At 39.6% G+C, this 16,186-nt stretch overlaps 1 protein-coding gene across 2 annotated transcripts in view; it reads left to right on the forward strand.

Annotated features, from left to right (window-relative positions):
• Nucleotides 1-16,186, forward strand: part of DNAH5 (dynein axonemal heavy chain 5) — a 232,376-nt gene that overhangs the window by 72,022 nt on the left and 144,168 nt on the right. For both annotated transcript variants that reach the window (XM_059694776.1, XM_059694777.1), the window contains 5 exons: nucleotides 3,394-3,501; nucleotides 7,848-7,933; nucleotides 8,226-8,547; nucleotides 9,510-9,716; nucleotides 14,911-15,082. In XM_059694776.1, coding sequence (XP_059550759.1) covers nucleotides 3,394-3,501; nucleotides 7,848-7,933; nucleotides 8,226-8,547; nucleotides 9,510-9,716; nucleotides 14,911-15,082 — 895 coding nt within the window. The remainder of the gene's footprint in view (nucleotides 1-3,393; nucleotides 3,502-7,847; nucleotides 7,934-8,225; nucleotides 8,548-9,509; nucleotides 9,717-14,910; nucleotides 15,083-16,186) is intronic.

Consider the following 16,186-nt stretch of genomic DNA (forward strand, 5'->3'; position numbering starts at 1 on the left):
TGGACACCTGTTAAAAATTAAAAGGATCACGTTTTATTGTAGCTTTACCATTCCTAGTTAATTTTACTTTTAACTGCTTTATATTGTAAGGCTATGTATGTGACCAATGTTAGTTTTAAGAATGGGCACACTGATCATGGATATAGACAATCTTTTTTGTTTGTTTGAGAACAGTGATGTTGAAATTTAAAATGTTTGTACTTGAATTTGAAAAGGCTTATATAGCTCTAGCCCAGTGGTTCTCAACCTTCTGGCCCTTTAAATACAGTTGCTCATGTTGTGACCCAACCATAAAACTATTTTCATTGCTACTTCATAACTGTAATGTTGCTACTGTTATGACTCGTAATGTAAATATCTGATATGCAGGATGGTCTTAGGCGACCCCTGTGAAAGGGTCGTTCGATCGCCAAAGGGGTCGCGACCCACAGGTTGAGAACCGCTGCTCTAGCCAGTTTGTCTCAGTGATTAGAGTGTGGCCCACGGACTGAAGGGTTGAGGATTCCATTCCAGGGCACCTCAGTTGCAAACTCAATCCCTGATACTGGTTGGGGTGTGTGTGGCAGGCAACCAATCGATGAGCCTTTCTCACATCAGTGTTTCTCTCTGTCTCTCCCCCTCCCTTCAACTCTCTCTAAATATCAATGGGAAAAAATACCTTGGGTGAGGATTAACAGCAACAACAAATACACACACACACATAACAAAGAAGAGTCTCATATAATTAAAAAAATTTTTTTAAAGTCTTCATCTGAGGTTATGTTTTTTATTGATTTTAGAGAGAGAGTGAGGAAGGATGAGAGAGAGGAAAAGAGAAAGAGAGAAATATCAGTATGAGAGAGAAACACCCATCAGTTGCCTTCTGTTTGTGCCCTGACCGGGGATTGAACTCGCAACCATTTTGGTGTACGGTGCAATGCTCCAACCAACTGAGCCACCCACCCAGGCCAAAAGGATCGTATAATTTATTGCCAGTTTTTTTTGTACTTAAAGAGTTTAAGCCAACATAAGTAGTCTTTTATTTCCTGAGTATACCAGATTATGGGAGGAAAAAGAAAAGATCTTTCTTACGTAGCAGGAAACATTTTAGGTGAATCCTGTGAAATTTGCAAAATAGAAAATCTGTACTTTGAAAGTGACAGTTTTCAAGATAAAGAGGGAATATATCCATTTATTTTTCAATTTGGACTCTATTCTTAATGAAAAAATAACTGTGGAACATATTTTAAAGTTTATCTTTGAATGAGAAGTTGAACTATATTTCTAAGAGTGGATAAAGATGGTTCTAACCTGATAAAAATACTGGGAAAAGAAATTGCTTTGGAAATCTAAAGCGAAATACTAATTAAAATGGATGAGCCAGAGGGTAGTGAGATAAAATGTAGATGGTGCTGGAAAGCGTAAAGTGAGGTTTTTGTGTTTTAGTACAAGTATTAGAAGCTTAAAATGGCATCCACGGGAATGTATCTCGGGCTCCTTGCCTGGCTATCAAGACCCTCCCCCCCCCCCCCCCCCCCCCCCGCGCCTGCTCCTCTTCTCCTCATTTTATGTTCTCCAGATGCAGTTCAGTCCCTCTTTAGGCTTGCAGTGCTTTTTTTTTCTGGAAAATTCTGCATTTGGATTTTCATACAGTTATTTCCTCCTTAGCCTCCAGATCTTGATTTCACAACCCTGTCTAAATTGTTTACCTTGACTTCTGTTTTACCTCAGACACTCTGTCACATTCCTCATTTATCACTGTGTAAAATGACCCTCATTTGTTTGTGACTCCCATGGATTCTGACCATCTCTCTCCCACCCAGGTTGTATGTTCCCCTACGGTGGGGCATTTGTTTGTCTTGTTCATTCCTGTGTCTTCAGGGTTAATTGGTATATAGTAGGTGTGCAGTAAACATATGATTTCACTCATATGTGGCATATAAAATGGAAAGTAGCAAATGAACAAATAAGAAAACAAATCAAACACAGATAACAGTGCTATCAGAGCGAAGGGGGTTGGGGGGGGTAGTAAAGGTGGCCAAAGAGTATATGATAACGGAAGATGATATGATATGACTTTGGGTGGTGAGCACACGATGCAATATACTGACCATGTATCATAGAAATGTACAATTGAAACCTATACCATCTTATTAACCACTGTCACCCCAATAAATTCAATTTAAAAATAAATAAAAATATTACTTAAAATCTGTCAAATAAAGGACTGAAAATCTGCACTTTGAAAGTTTTGCAAGATAAAGAGGGAATAATATATCCATTTATTTTTTAATTTGGACTCTAAGTAGATTGAATATGATTAGTTGGTTTAAAGGTCACAATTAGTTGGTTTATTTACTTAATACTGTTAAATGACCATTAAATCCAATCATTGAGCAGAATTTTCTGAGAGCTCCAAGTCATTTTAATTACTACATTTAAATGTAGAGATGTAGCTTTTCCATGATTTTTTTACACTCTTCATATAACACGATGGGTAACATTATACTATATACAATTTCTACTAGTAAATAGAGCTAATTTTGTAGCTATACAGCATGAAAGAAGTAGATTGTTTTAACTAGCAAACTTGATTCACAGAGTTATGCAGTTTATACACTTTTGTCTATTAAGATATTTGAATTGATATATAAATGGAAATGACTTTGAAGAGGAGACTGCAGAAGGAGGCCCAACATTCTTCATAAAAATTATATGCTTGTGTCAACAGCGTGGGCTCCCGAGTTTGCGAATGGCTTAGGACCTGGTTAAGAATGATCACAGAGCTTTATAGCTCATTATTCAGAGCAAACAAAACTTTGGATAATAGTGTTTCAAGGAGATGAATTGCCTAATTTGTCCTCTTGTAGTCATAGACTGCAGCTTTGCAGGGCAGAGAAAGCCAATTAATTCTAGAGAGTCTTTAAATGGTAGATTGTGGTTTGACGTTTTATTTAAGCCATTTGAGGTTTCAAAGATAGTATATCATCTGTGGACATTATAACTGTTTTCTTTCTAAGTTTGTGTTCTGTTAAAGTCTTATTCATTTTCTGGGAAGTCAAACTTCAATGAAAAATATTTTAGTAACTTCTCTGGGCTTGCTTTTCATTATTTCAGATGTGATTAATAAGACATTTTTAGAGAAAACACCTCTCCTACTTTTCAGATGTAATCTTTATTTTATATTTTTCTTCAAAAGGACATAAAACCTCATGAAAATGCTTTCCAAATGATTTCTTTGAATGCAGTAGGCAACATTATCCTGCTATAATAAGCATTAGACAATGTAACTAAAGAAATAAGCTTTTAAGTTGCCTTTTTGGTAATGATTGTTCAGGTTCTGCATTTAAAGGGTATATTTAATTACATAAGGCTAGAATATTGAAATGGCTTATTTCTTTTATAACATTGCAGGGTATTGTTGCCACCATAAAGAAGAAGGAATATAATTTCTTAGACCAGCGGAAAGTGGATTTTGACCAGGATTATGAACAGTTTTGCAAGCAGACTGATGACCTTCATGTAGGTTGTGTAATAAAATACCTGTTACAGGTGTTTGTTTTCTTCTCCGTTCTGTATAATGCTGTTAATCATGACCATCAGCAGGGCAAGGCGTCTTCATCACGGAGGTGACCGGCAGCAACCTCGGCCTGTGTTTTGTGATTTCAGATTAATAATTGAAGGCTCTTTTTCATAGATTAAAGGGTCATAAGTATAACTTTGGATAATGATCTGTAATCATAGATGTCTACATATCTTCCATCTTACTTCTTAGGCTATTAACTTTCATTTTCTGTTGAAAGGTAGGGTTATTAGAATACAGAATTTTATCTCCATTTGTTTATTTTATAGTCATGATTATGACCAGAGGTCATTTAAGCAAATGGTCAGTGATGTTTGGCAGATCCCAAAGGCAAGGCGGCTGCTGGCCTTAGAAATAGGACTGACTCAGCATCTGGACCCCTTTCTCTCTTCCTTCTCTCAGCCACGCCCCACCCCTCCTGCCCGCACTACAGGCCAGCCATCTTGACTGTCAGTCTGTATGAACAGTGTATGGCTGCCATCAGCTTCTGAGAACATATCACAGGTCCAGCCCCAGCTCCAATTCCCAAAGGAGAATGTTGAGTTGGCCAGTTCTAGCCCTGATCCATGTGGTAAAGCAGGAGAGACAGCACCCCCTTGTGGTCTTTGGGAATATTTTCTGTCAGAGGAGGAGAATCGAAGAGGGTAAGGTGAGGAGACAACCCAATAGATGTCTATCATAATTAATCTCCAGACTTTTTCTTCATTCCCTGAGGCAAAAATTTGCATTATTCTGATCATAAAAGGAAAATGGCCATCTGTTACTTCTTTTCTAGAAAAGGAAAAAGTTAGTACACTTTAAGGAAAAAATAACTCAGGCATTTTGGAGGGGTGGGTTCAGTGGTAGAATCATAATAAAACTGGCTAATTCTATATGTCAGGTACTGTTCTAAGCACTTTATAGGTTTTAATTATCCTGAAAGGTGAGTGCTCTTAGTGTCCTCATTTTGCAGAGGAGAAAATGAGGCTCTTTGAGGTTATCTGACTTGCCCGAAGTCACAGCAATAGGTGGTGGTGTGGAGATCAAGCCCAGGCAGTCTGCTCCAGGATTTAAGTTTTTAACCATTATGTTATAAGACACATTTCAGTTGCTAGGAAGATGTAATGCCTATAATAATTTCAGCAGTGACCAATTTTAGGGGATGATTCAGACATAAGGACAACAGATCTTGATCTCTTCTTGTTGGAAATTGATGGACAGTGGCAGATCCTGATTCTGTGCTCTATGGTCAATGTGCATGCGTCAGTCTTCACCTGTTTCCCAACACTTTCTGCTATCTGGTACTTCCTTAGCTTATATGTGGAATACAGGTTGATGGTGAACACCTTGAGGGCAGGCATCATGTTCATTCCTATTTGTGTCTCCAGGGCCTGGTGGGTGGCACCTATAATTGGAGAGCAAAGAGTATTTGTGGAATTAAAGTCTGAGTAATGATTTAATAAGAACTAGATTGATTGTAATTAAACAAGCATTTACTGTACATCAATTATGTATTAGGCTTCTATGCTGTGGTTTATGAATATAGAAATAAGTCAAGTAGATTTGCTCTCACAGCTCACAGCAGACAGAAAGCAGATATGTGTTATGATAGAAACACAAGTATGTGTGTGTGTGTGTGTGTATACTTCTAATATTAGAAGTATAATATTCTGATATTGTACCAGGCCTTGGGGATGCAAAGATCAAAGTCCAGAGAATTCCTAAAGAAAGTTAGAGGGAGGACAGGCCTACAAAACATAATGTAGAATCTGAGGATTGCTATGACCCACAAGGCAGGATGTGAGCCTAGGAAAAAAACAGCCCCACACTTCCACTTGCCTGGGAGGGGCGAAGGCTCAGAGAGGAGGTGATGCTTGATGCCAGAACAGTGTTTATTTTTTCCAAGTAAATGGAGGGAAATGAGTGGGATGGGGAGACCATTTCAAGCCTGTGTCTGCTTTTTATAATACCGAAAATATAACTTTATAATTGTCCTACAGCCTGGTTTTATGCATTAGTTATAGACAATTCCCATTCTCTTTAATCTTTTCTTTTTAAAAACTCAATGCTATTAATGTCTTATAGTCCATCTCAATAACGGTCCATTTCTCCCTTTGGCTGGACAACTACTTTCCATTTAACTTCTTTGACCCTTTCTCCACCCTCTTTCTCTTAACTGTCTACACTTTTTCCTTTAATTAATTCATGAATTCAGCCCTTTTCTCTATAAAGTCAGGGTGAAAATCCCAACCCTCCCATGACTCTGGATGGGATGTAAGGGGGAGGGGATTAGTTTTGGAGACAGGAATGGAGAGGCTCGGTAACTGTGGCATCTCCAGGATGAAACCCTGGGCGGTGGGGTGGGTACGTGAGTGATTCAGATCAGGGTTGTGTGCAGGACTCCTCTGTCAAAGCAACCGGAGCCTGGAATCCTGTCCAGATTGAGTTCATGCTGGCACTAACAGGGTAAACAGAAAACTGACTAGGAGCTGGGAGGCCATGTAAGAGGACCAGTGTGAGAATTCCTTGCCTGGACTCCAAAAGACTGTCAGAACAGACCTAATGCTCAGAGAGAAAAAGAAGACTAATTCAAGGTGTTAGATATTCATAGAGAGCTCAGCGTAGGCCTTTGTGAAGTTATAGGGTGGAAAAACAAGGGAAATCAGGTTCCATTGACAGGGCTCAGTGAAGATTTGCTGGTGTCTGAAGTTGGAGGGAGTGGAGGCATTGCCAGTGCTCCAGTTCTGCATAATTTACACTCAGAGATTTTTATGTAGTGAAAATACTTGAGTATTTCCTTGCGTAGGCCAACTGCACTGTTCTTGAAAATTTCAGTAGAAGAGTGAGAAGTATTGGACGCACAGTGTAAGTAGGGTTAGCCATTCTTCAGCTTTGAAGTTTTGTTCAATGGTGCAGGGAACACTGTGGCTTGCTCCCAGATAGCAACATTTCTTCAAGGGTTAAGATTTTCCAGTGGGGTCCTGGATATTTCCAACTGGTCATCTTGCAAATTACTTATGTAGAGTCAAGCTCATCTCGGTACTAATTTTCACTGCACATGCAACTGGCTTCCCAATTTGATCACTACATAAATTATTGATCTCTTTAGAATTGTAGAGGCTTAAAACTTCTTTCTGGTAAATTGAGAAAAAAGAATTGATTGAAACTTTCCCTTAAAGCACGAAATAGAAAAATAATGAATTTTTCTGTCTTTTATTTAACTCAATGTAGATTTTTAATGACAACTCTGTGCTAAATCTGAGACTGAACAAAGACTAAATCATGTGCTTTGTTTTTAGGTGCAGTTATTTTTATTTTTTTTGGATAAAATTATACAGTCCTATAAGATGTGTGAGGTTCTCAGAACAACCCATAATGAAGCTCATTTTTGGAAAATAGATTTAAGGGCTTTAAGAAATAGATATTTAGGTCATTCTTTTTGAACTTATCTTCTTGGGAGATATTTATTTTTTCCTGGAGGGGTCTCATGGCCTGGGCTGTGAAAGTGTTTCTGTGGAGTGGCCTTGTGTTCCTTCTGCTGGGCCCCATTGGTTTTGCCATCCCAGACTAGCTCTTATGTTAATTTCTTCGGTTAGACCTCTCTCATCTCATGCGTAGTGTAACTCAGACCCCTCATCTAGGTGTGCACTGGCATGGAATTTCAATCGCTCTAGGACAGGGCTCTGTAAACTATGCCCTTGGGCCAAATCCAGCCTTGCCTGATTGTTCCCGGGTCGTCTATGGCTGCCTCTGCACTGCGGTGGTAGGTGGGCAATTATGAAAGAGACCCATGTCCTGTGAAGTAGAAAATACTCATTATCGGGCTCTTTTATAGAGAAAGTAAAGGGCTTGTTTTATCTATTCACAGCCTTGGCCAGATGGCAAGATCCCCTGCTGCTTTCCCCAACTTGCAGACAGTCATTTAACCCCCCTTGCATGGGCTGGACAGCACTTCAAGTGCCTTGGCTTTCTGCAGGGGTCTGTTGAGAATGTTAGGACCCCACAACTTCTCTACCCACAGTGATAAAGCCTCAGTGCCCAACCCAGGCCCTGTATCGGACCCAGTACCTCTGGACCCTGCCACGGGCCAACTCCTAAGACTGCTCTGGCTCTGTAGCCCCTCTGTGTTCTGGCTTCTGGGCATTTTACCTTTCTTTCAGGCTCAGGTGAGTATGAAGTTTTCTGTTCTATTTTGTCCTCTATTACCTGTGCTTGTAGAGAATGAAAAGCTCTTTTATCTTGATGCTAAATAGGACTTTCCCCAATGCTAATTCATTGTTCACAATCAGACTTTATTCTGTTTTAGAAAGAGTTGCAGAACTTCATGGATGTTACATTTGAAAAGATTCGAAACACAAATCAAGCTCTAAGTATGTTAAAGAAATTTGAAAGGTAAAAAATTGAGAACAATTTTCTAAGTTCAATTTTCTATCTTGTGACTGCCTATCATTATATTACTTAATGTTCAAGTAATTAAAAAATGTATCTATTTTTCCCTATATTTTAAAGATTGACACTGTATTTTAGAAACCACTTTATTGCAATATGATGGATTGATACTGTTTTTTAAAAAGTAGCCAAATATCTTATTTTCTTTCATTAGCATATGTTTTAAAATGTCTTAATAAAAGAGATTGCTGGATCTTGTCTCATTAATTCAAGTGTTTCACTTTAAAAAAATCAGATTGAATATACCCAATCTGGGTATTGATGACAAATACCGGTGTATCCTCAAAAACTATGGGGCTGACATTGATATGATTGCAAAGCTGTATACAAAGCAGAAGTGTGATCCTCCGCTGGCCCGAGATCAGCCTCCCGTTGCCGGGAAGATTCTGTGGGCCCGTCAGCTCTTCCACAGGATCCAGCAACCGATGCAGCTTTTCCAGCAGCATCCAAGCGTGCTGCGGACGGCGGAAGCCAGACCCGTGATCCGTCACTACAACAGGGTGGCCAAGGTACTCCTGGAGTTTGAGGTTCTCTACCACAGGGCGTGGCTTCAACAAGTAAGTCTGTACATTTATGTTCTTCAAAGATGTCTCCATTGCCAACCAATGAGAAACCCTCTGCTAGCACTGAACAGGTTTATTTTTGTAGGAAGTCGAGTTTGCAGGTATTTTATGACAGGTTTGGTTGAATATAGGTAGGTAATCAGTCAAAGAGTGTAATATGTCCATGAAGAAAAAGAATGATTCATTTTGAAAAAAAATCATAGGTAGCAAACTCATTTTTATTTAATTACAAACTCCTAAGGGAGAAGGTCCTGTTTATTGGTTCTTTTACTTGGTTGATTAGGATTTCTTTCTTCTTTTCCTCCATTCAGTTTCTTGATGTGTCAGTGAACACTACTGAGTGTTAATCAAAGTCTTAAGTTTTCCTTGGCTATACTAGGTTAATCAAATTCTACCAACCCTTGTAGATTGGCAAAAAGGTTTTTTGTTTGTTTGTTTGTTTTTTTGCTTTTGTTTTTGTATTTTGGAGGATAAAATTCAGCCTTTTTCGGCCTAAAAAATGGTTTCTCATTTTTCTGGTCCACCTTTTGGTATCTGAGCCAATATAGAGATGCCTCCGTAGTGGTCTTCATTGCTTTTCCAAATAACTGAAAATTGAGTTTAGTAGGCTTTTATGATACTTTTATTAGGAAAAAAATAACTGAGTAGAAATGAAGGTATCAAGGAGCTAAATGGTTAGAGAAGTCACCATTAATTGCGGTATCCACTTGTATGTCGATGTGAGAGAATCATGGCCCATGCATTTTGTTGAATCGATTGTGCAACATTATGACCAAAGACCTGAAGGCCCTTTTCTGAAGTGAACTTAGGAGACGACTGAGTGACCCCATTGTCTTTTTGAGAAGCTCAGCTCCATGGAAGAACACTTAATGATTCTCTCCCAGGAATGGCTGAGCTGTACGTTCTGTGTATGCATTGAACTTTCTAATGGTAATAATGTTGGTTTCTTCTCACAGATTGAAGGGATTCACATAGGACTTGAGGCTTCTTTATTGGTGAAGGCTCCAGGCACGGGAGAATTGTTTGTAAACTTTGACCCTCAGATATTGACCTTATTTAGAGAAACAGAGTGCATGTCACAGATGGGTCTGGAGGTTTCATCCCTGGCAGCTGCCCTTTTCCAGAAACGGGATATATACAAAAAGAACTTCAGTAACATGAAGGTATAGTGCATCCCTCCCCCTTCTCCGCCCCCCCCCCACACTTTCTTTTTTTTAAAAAATATATTTTATTGATTTTTTACAGAGAGGAAGGGAGAGAGATAGAGAGTTAGAAACATCGATCAGCTGCCTCCTGCACATCTCCTACTGGGGATGTGCCTGCAACCCAGGTACATGCCCTTGACTGGAATCGAACCTGGGACCTTTCAGTCTGCAGGCCTACACTCTATCCACTGAGCCAAACCGGTTTCGGCCACACACACACTTTCTGGCTAGCTCCAGCTTGCATTTTAGAAAAAATGGTGATGTGTCACTCTTGAGGAATAGAAAGTGCCCAGGATGACTGGAGTGGAATGACTAATGGGGAGAGTGCCATGGAATGAGGCTGTGGAGGTGGCAAGCCCAGGTCATTACAGATCTTGCAGACCAAGGTTATAAGTTTGCGTGCACCAGGACGCCATTGGAGAAATTTGAGCAGGGAAAAAGGCACGATGATGAAGATGTCTTTTGCAATAAACATCATTCTTACCGCTGGGTGACGAATACATTTTATGGTAACAAGCATGTCACTGTGAAGCCAGTTTGAAGGCTGTGAAGCCAGTGCAGGATGGGGATGATGGTAGCTTGAACTAGGATGTCAGCCAAGTAATAGATAAGTGAATTAGAGAGGTACATCAACAGGCAGGTTATGGGAGATCTCAAGGGTGAGTTCTTTGGTTTTAGTGTGAGCAACTCAATGGATTTACTTAAAGTATGGCTGTTGCAGACTACTGCTTGCGTAGGTTACAGTCTGCACAGCTTGCTCAGTAACGTACATTGGTCCTGAATGGATGTTCCACTTACAGAGATGGCAAAGTCTGGAACTAGTTTATTTTAGGGTCCAGGAGGGAATCATTTGTTGTCACCATGTATAAGATGATTTTTAGAGATCAAAGTGGAGGTGTTATCTATGCAGATAGATCGTAAGTCTGGAGTTGAGTGCGGAAGTCAAAATTGAAGACGACATACATTTGAAAGTTATCAGAATATAGTTGCTATTTAAAGTCCTTGTCCCGTGAGATCTCCAAAGAAGAGAATGTAGATAAAGAAAAGTAGAGGGTCTACTCTAGACCAAACCCTGACGAGCTCCAGTATTAACAGGTCTGAGAGAAGAGGCCGAATATGCCAATAAAATTAAAGATTGGCCTTTGAGGTGGGAGGAAACTGAGTGTCAAGGAAGTCAAGGGTGAGAGAGAAATTGGTCAGCAGTGACAAGCGGTGCCCAGAGATGCAGGTATAATATTTGACAAGATGGACCATTGTTACAATTTTATAGTGGTTAACATGATAGGAGGCCAGAGGCCATGCATTTGCATAATGTTCTACATTTTAAACCATTTTCATGTTTATTGTTCCATTATATATGTTCCAAAATCATGTCCAGTAAGGACAAAAATTATTATAGCATTTTACAGATGACAAAACTGTACCTCAGAAATTACTTAGCCAAAGTCTCACAGCTAATAAGTGGCAGAAGTGGGACCAGAAACCAGACTTTGAGTCTGCTGTTTTTCTACTCCTCCATGTTATATTAGAAAGCTAATATTGGCAACAGACATGCATTCCTGAAATGTGGGCTCACCACATACTAGTCAGCATGTTGGGATTCCCTTTTAGACTTTTCTTGCATGTCAGGAAAATCACCTAGTCAGTGTACATATTTACAAAGAAAGTAGTATTTTTTTTATAATGATATAATATTTATAAGCCCAGCCGGTGTGGCTAAGTGCTGAGCGTCGACCTCTGAACCAGGAGGTCATGGTTTGATATCCAGTCAGGGCACAGGCCGGGGGTTTCAGGCTTGATCTCCAGCAGGGGGCGTGCAGGAGACAGCTGATCAATTATCAATGATTTTCTCTCATCAGTGATGTTTCTATCTCCCTTCCCTCTCCCTTCCTCTCTGAAATCAATCAAAATACATTAAAAAATATAATATCACCGATGATAATTTTGTCCACAGAATTGTTTCAGTTATCTGTTGCATGTAGCAAAGGACCTTACAATGTAGTGGCTTAAAACAACCATTTCATTATATCTCATGATTTTGTGGGTAAAGCATTTAAGCAAGGCGTGGCAAGGTGATTTTCCTGTTCCGTGTGGCACTAAGGTTATTTAGTTCAGCTTGCAGATGTTCAGTCTTGAAGGTCTAAGATGACCCTATTCTTCTGTCTGGTTCTTTGGTGGGGATGGCTGGAAGCTTTGCTCAGCTGGCACTAAGGACTGGACCAATTACATGTGTACTTCCAGTATGGAGGCCTTAGGGTAGTAGAATTTCTTAAATGGCAGCTCAGGGTTCCAAGAGCAGGTGTTAAGTAAATAAGGAGGAAGCCTTATGGTCTTTAGGGCAGCCTCGATGTCTCATGGCATCAATTCTGTTATGCTCTGTTGGGCTCCATAAGCCCACCCAGATCCAAGGACCCCGCCCATGCGGAGAGGAGGGTCAAAGAATGTTTTTAAACCACCTCAGTTGTAAATGACAATCTGAGCAAGTACATTGTCATCTGGTTAACATTTATCATATCTTGAAGGTGGAAAGAGTTAAAGGTTCCTACCTACATGAGTAGCTGGTAAGAGCAGATTAGTGGCAGATTAGGGGAACCATCTCAGGTGTCACAGAGTTATTGTGCTAAATGTTTAATTCAGCTTCCAGCCTCTACAGATATGCAAAGTAGCTGAGAGCTTGTATTCTTCATCTATTTCTTGGAAGGCAGTTCAAAGTAGAAAGAGATGAGCCAGTAGCTACAAGTATAGATTCTGAAGCCAATTTGATCTGGATTCAAACAGTTATCTTTGGGCAAATTCCTTTACCCTCCTAAGCCTTAGTTTCTCATTTATAAAATGGATGAGTAATACTTTATGGGATTAAAGGATTAAGGTAGGACACAGAAAGGTGATTGTAAGAACTGCTTCCCAAATAGAAAAAGTGATGGACAATGAAAAAAAGGAAGGCAGTGGAGAAAAGCTTCAGGAAATGTATAAGTAGTTGCTATAATAGAACCTTTGAATTTACGCTTTTTGAAAGTGGCTTTTATGGAAATTGAAAGGCTATATAGAAATTGTGAAAAAGTGTTATATTAAAAAAAGATTATTTGGCCCATTTGGGAAATGTTGGCTTTGACAACATTCATAAATTCTACTAGGCTTCTTACTTCCTTCTTGCAGTTTTCTCAGAATTGGTAATATTAGTTGACTGTCCAAGAAGGGAGATATTATATATAGTGTTTTCCAAACTTGCCATCCAGAGATAGTGTTTCTTATGGAATCTCTGGGGCTCAGATTTTAGGGAAAACACTTTGGGAAACATTGATCTAATGACAAAAAAACACCAACATGCACATTAAAAATATGAGCTTAAAAACAATTGTATTTAACCAGTTCATTAAAGTTACTTTATTATAATTAATTATTGTTGATATTAACATTATCATAAAAAGTACCTTTTATTTAAAAATGGTAACAAATTTACAAGTTACTGGTACAGTTCAACATTAATGACAGGTAAACTTCAGTGAGGACCAGAATCCATGAGTTTCTGATCACAAATACTCCTTCTAATGAGAACTAATTAAGTAATTAGAGATATAGGATTTGTCATCTCCTGTGTGCCAGATACTGTTTCAGACACATTAAACAAAGCAGACAAAATTCTTGTTGTTATGGAACTTATATTCTAGTTGAGTAAGACAGAAAATAAATAATGAACATTATAAATATGTAAATTATATAGTCTTATCGGAAAGTGATAGGTGCTATGGAAAAAATAGGGCAAAGAAGAAAGAGTATGCAGGGGATTTTGATTATAGTTTAGGATCTTAAATAGGTGGTCAGGGTAGGCATAATTGAAAAGATGCTATTTGAATAATTATTTGAGGGAGATACAAAGGCCCTGAGGCTAAGGAAGACATTAGGGCAGGAGCAGGTAAAAGAGGAAAGAAGTGATTAGAGATGAAATCAGAGAAGTAGTGGAGTCCAGACTGGGTAGATCTTTGCAGACCAACATACGAGCTATAGCCCTGAATAAGATGGGAAGCCATGTGGCCATATAAACAGAGGCATGACAGGATCCAACTTAACATTTTGAAAGGATTACTCTTGCTGCTAAATTGAGCATAGACTCTAGGGCGCATGAGTGGAAGCAGGGAGACAATGGTAGACTATTAGAATAGTTTAGGTGAGAGTCAATGATGGTGGTAGCAGTGGCAAGCAAGTCACATGTAGGATCTCTTTTTGAGTATGGAGCAAACAGGATATCTTGATGGATTGCATGTAGGTGTGAGTTAAAGAGCGGAATCGAGGATGACTCTGAGTGTTGGCCTGAGAGCTGGATGGATGGAGTTGCCATCAGTTGAGATGGAGAATGCTTTGGGCAGATAATGTTTTGGAGAAGAACAGACTCAGTTTTGGACATGTTAAGCTTAAAATGTCTTCTATATTTTCAAGTGGAAGTATTGAGTAGGTGCTTGCCATGTATGAATCTAGACTTCAGGATTGAGGTCTGGGCTGGAGCTATAAATCGGGTTGTATATAATTTTATTAACCAATGTCACCCCAGTGAATTTAATGAAAAAAATATTTGGTTGTCTTTGGTATATGGATGATACTTAAAGCTATGACTCTTGATGATATCAACACTGGTTCCTGACTCTTTGTAAGCTTTGGATCTTGCATCAGGACTTGGCTTACAATTCTGGCAATGGGCTGAGCAGACCTCTGGTGACCCCAACACTTTGAGTGATGAGTATAGTCCATAGGAAGTGCCCAGAGGAGCAGGAAGCACGGGGTACCAGCGTCCAAATTTGATTACATGAGCTTAGTGATACACAGGCTAAGGCACTGGTAATGTGACTTCACCTGGTTTAGCAAAGTCACCTGGCCTAAGAACCTTTCTCCTCTTTTGGGCTGGGTAGGGCGTAAGAAACTGTTACTCTTAAATTCTTTTTCTCGCCTCCTCAGTTGTGTTTTATCAGGTTAGGAATGTGTATTTATGGAGCGGTTTCTTATCTTCTGTTCTAGTCTTACTTTGGGGCACTCTACCGCAGGCTGCTGCTGGAGTCCTACAGCCGGACCTAAGTAAAAGTCATCTTTTTGGATTAAAAGAAGTGATATTAATAGATATTAAAAATGAAATATTGATTATTTGACTCTCATTTCATGGCAGATGATGCTGGCTGAATATCAGAGAGTGAAGTCAAAAATGCCTCCCATCATAGGGCCTCTGATGGTCCCTCACTTGGCTAAAGTGGACGAGGCTCTCCAGCCCGGCCTGGCCGCACTGACCTGGACATCCCTGAACATTGAGACATACTTGAAACACGCTTTTGCTAAGATCAGTAAGTCTGTCTAAATGGCTATTATTTCTCAATTTGAAAGGCTGCGTTCTTAACATCTATTGTATAATTTCTTACAGATATTGTGATATAAATCGTGAAATGGGGAGTGTAATTTTTAAGCTGTTTCCCAAGGAATTTTACCAAAATATATGAATCCATTAATTTCCTGGAAAGTACATATATTCACTGTTTAATTTTATCCCCAGAGATTAACTACATTGTAAAATATACTTCTTGGACATTAGAATTTAAAGGATTTTCAGAGTCATTCAGCCTTTTATACTAATAGGTTAGTGCTGTGGTCAGCAAACTGTAGCTCGCAAGCCACATGCGGCTCTTTGGCCCCTTACGTGTGGCTCTTCCTAAGCCTTAGGAGTACCCTAATTAAGTTAATAACAATGTACCTACCTATACAGTTTAAGTTTAAAAAATTTGGCTCTCAAAAGAAATTTCAGTCGTTGTACTGTTGATAGTTGGCCCTGTTGACTAATGAGTTTGCCGACCACTGGGCTAGTGTGTTTTCAGACCCCATTTTGAAGGGTGGGGAGGTTTGGACAGCCTGGAGTGCCGAAGAGCAGGATGTATGGGAAAAGTTTATGCAAACATTTTTTCTTAATGATGGATGTAATACACTTAAAATACATGTAAGGTGGTATATTCCTAAAAGTACAACTTCCCAGAATGTGTACAGGAATGCTGCAAAGAAGGGATCTGGGCTCAGAGAAGCCTGGGAGATTGAAGTGGAGCAAAGCCAGGCAGGCTTCTTTTCTGTAGGACTTCTCATAGCCTTTAATATGCCATTGCCCAGTGGTCACCAAAAGTGGGCTGTTTGGGGCATTTCCCAGAATTCCGTGGCTGCCTTCTAGGAGAACATATTAACACCTTATAGACATTCTGTGGTGGGCAGTGGAACACAGTTTGGAACACGGTATGAAGGGTTTTTCCCCCAGAAGACTTAGATGTTGCTATTCTCCTTGCCTACCCAGGGAGAGAATTTCCAGGGTCCAGAGGCTGCCTACATCCTTTGGCTGCTGGTCACTCCATCCTCAAAGCCAGCAGCTTAGTATCTTCCAATCTCTTTCTGTCTGTCTCTCCACTTCAGTA

This window comes from Myotis daubentonii, chromosome 4, assembly GCF_963259705.1.
Source record: "Myotis daubentonii chromosome 4, mMyoDau2.1, whole genome shotgun sequence".
In the NCBI taxonomy this organism is placed as follows: Eukaryota; Metazoa; Chordata; class Mammalia; order Chiroptera; family Vespertilionidae; genus Myotis; species Myotis daubentonii.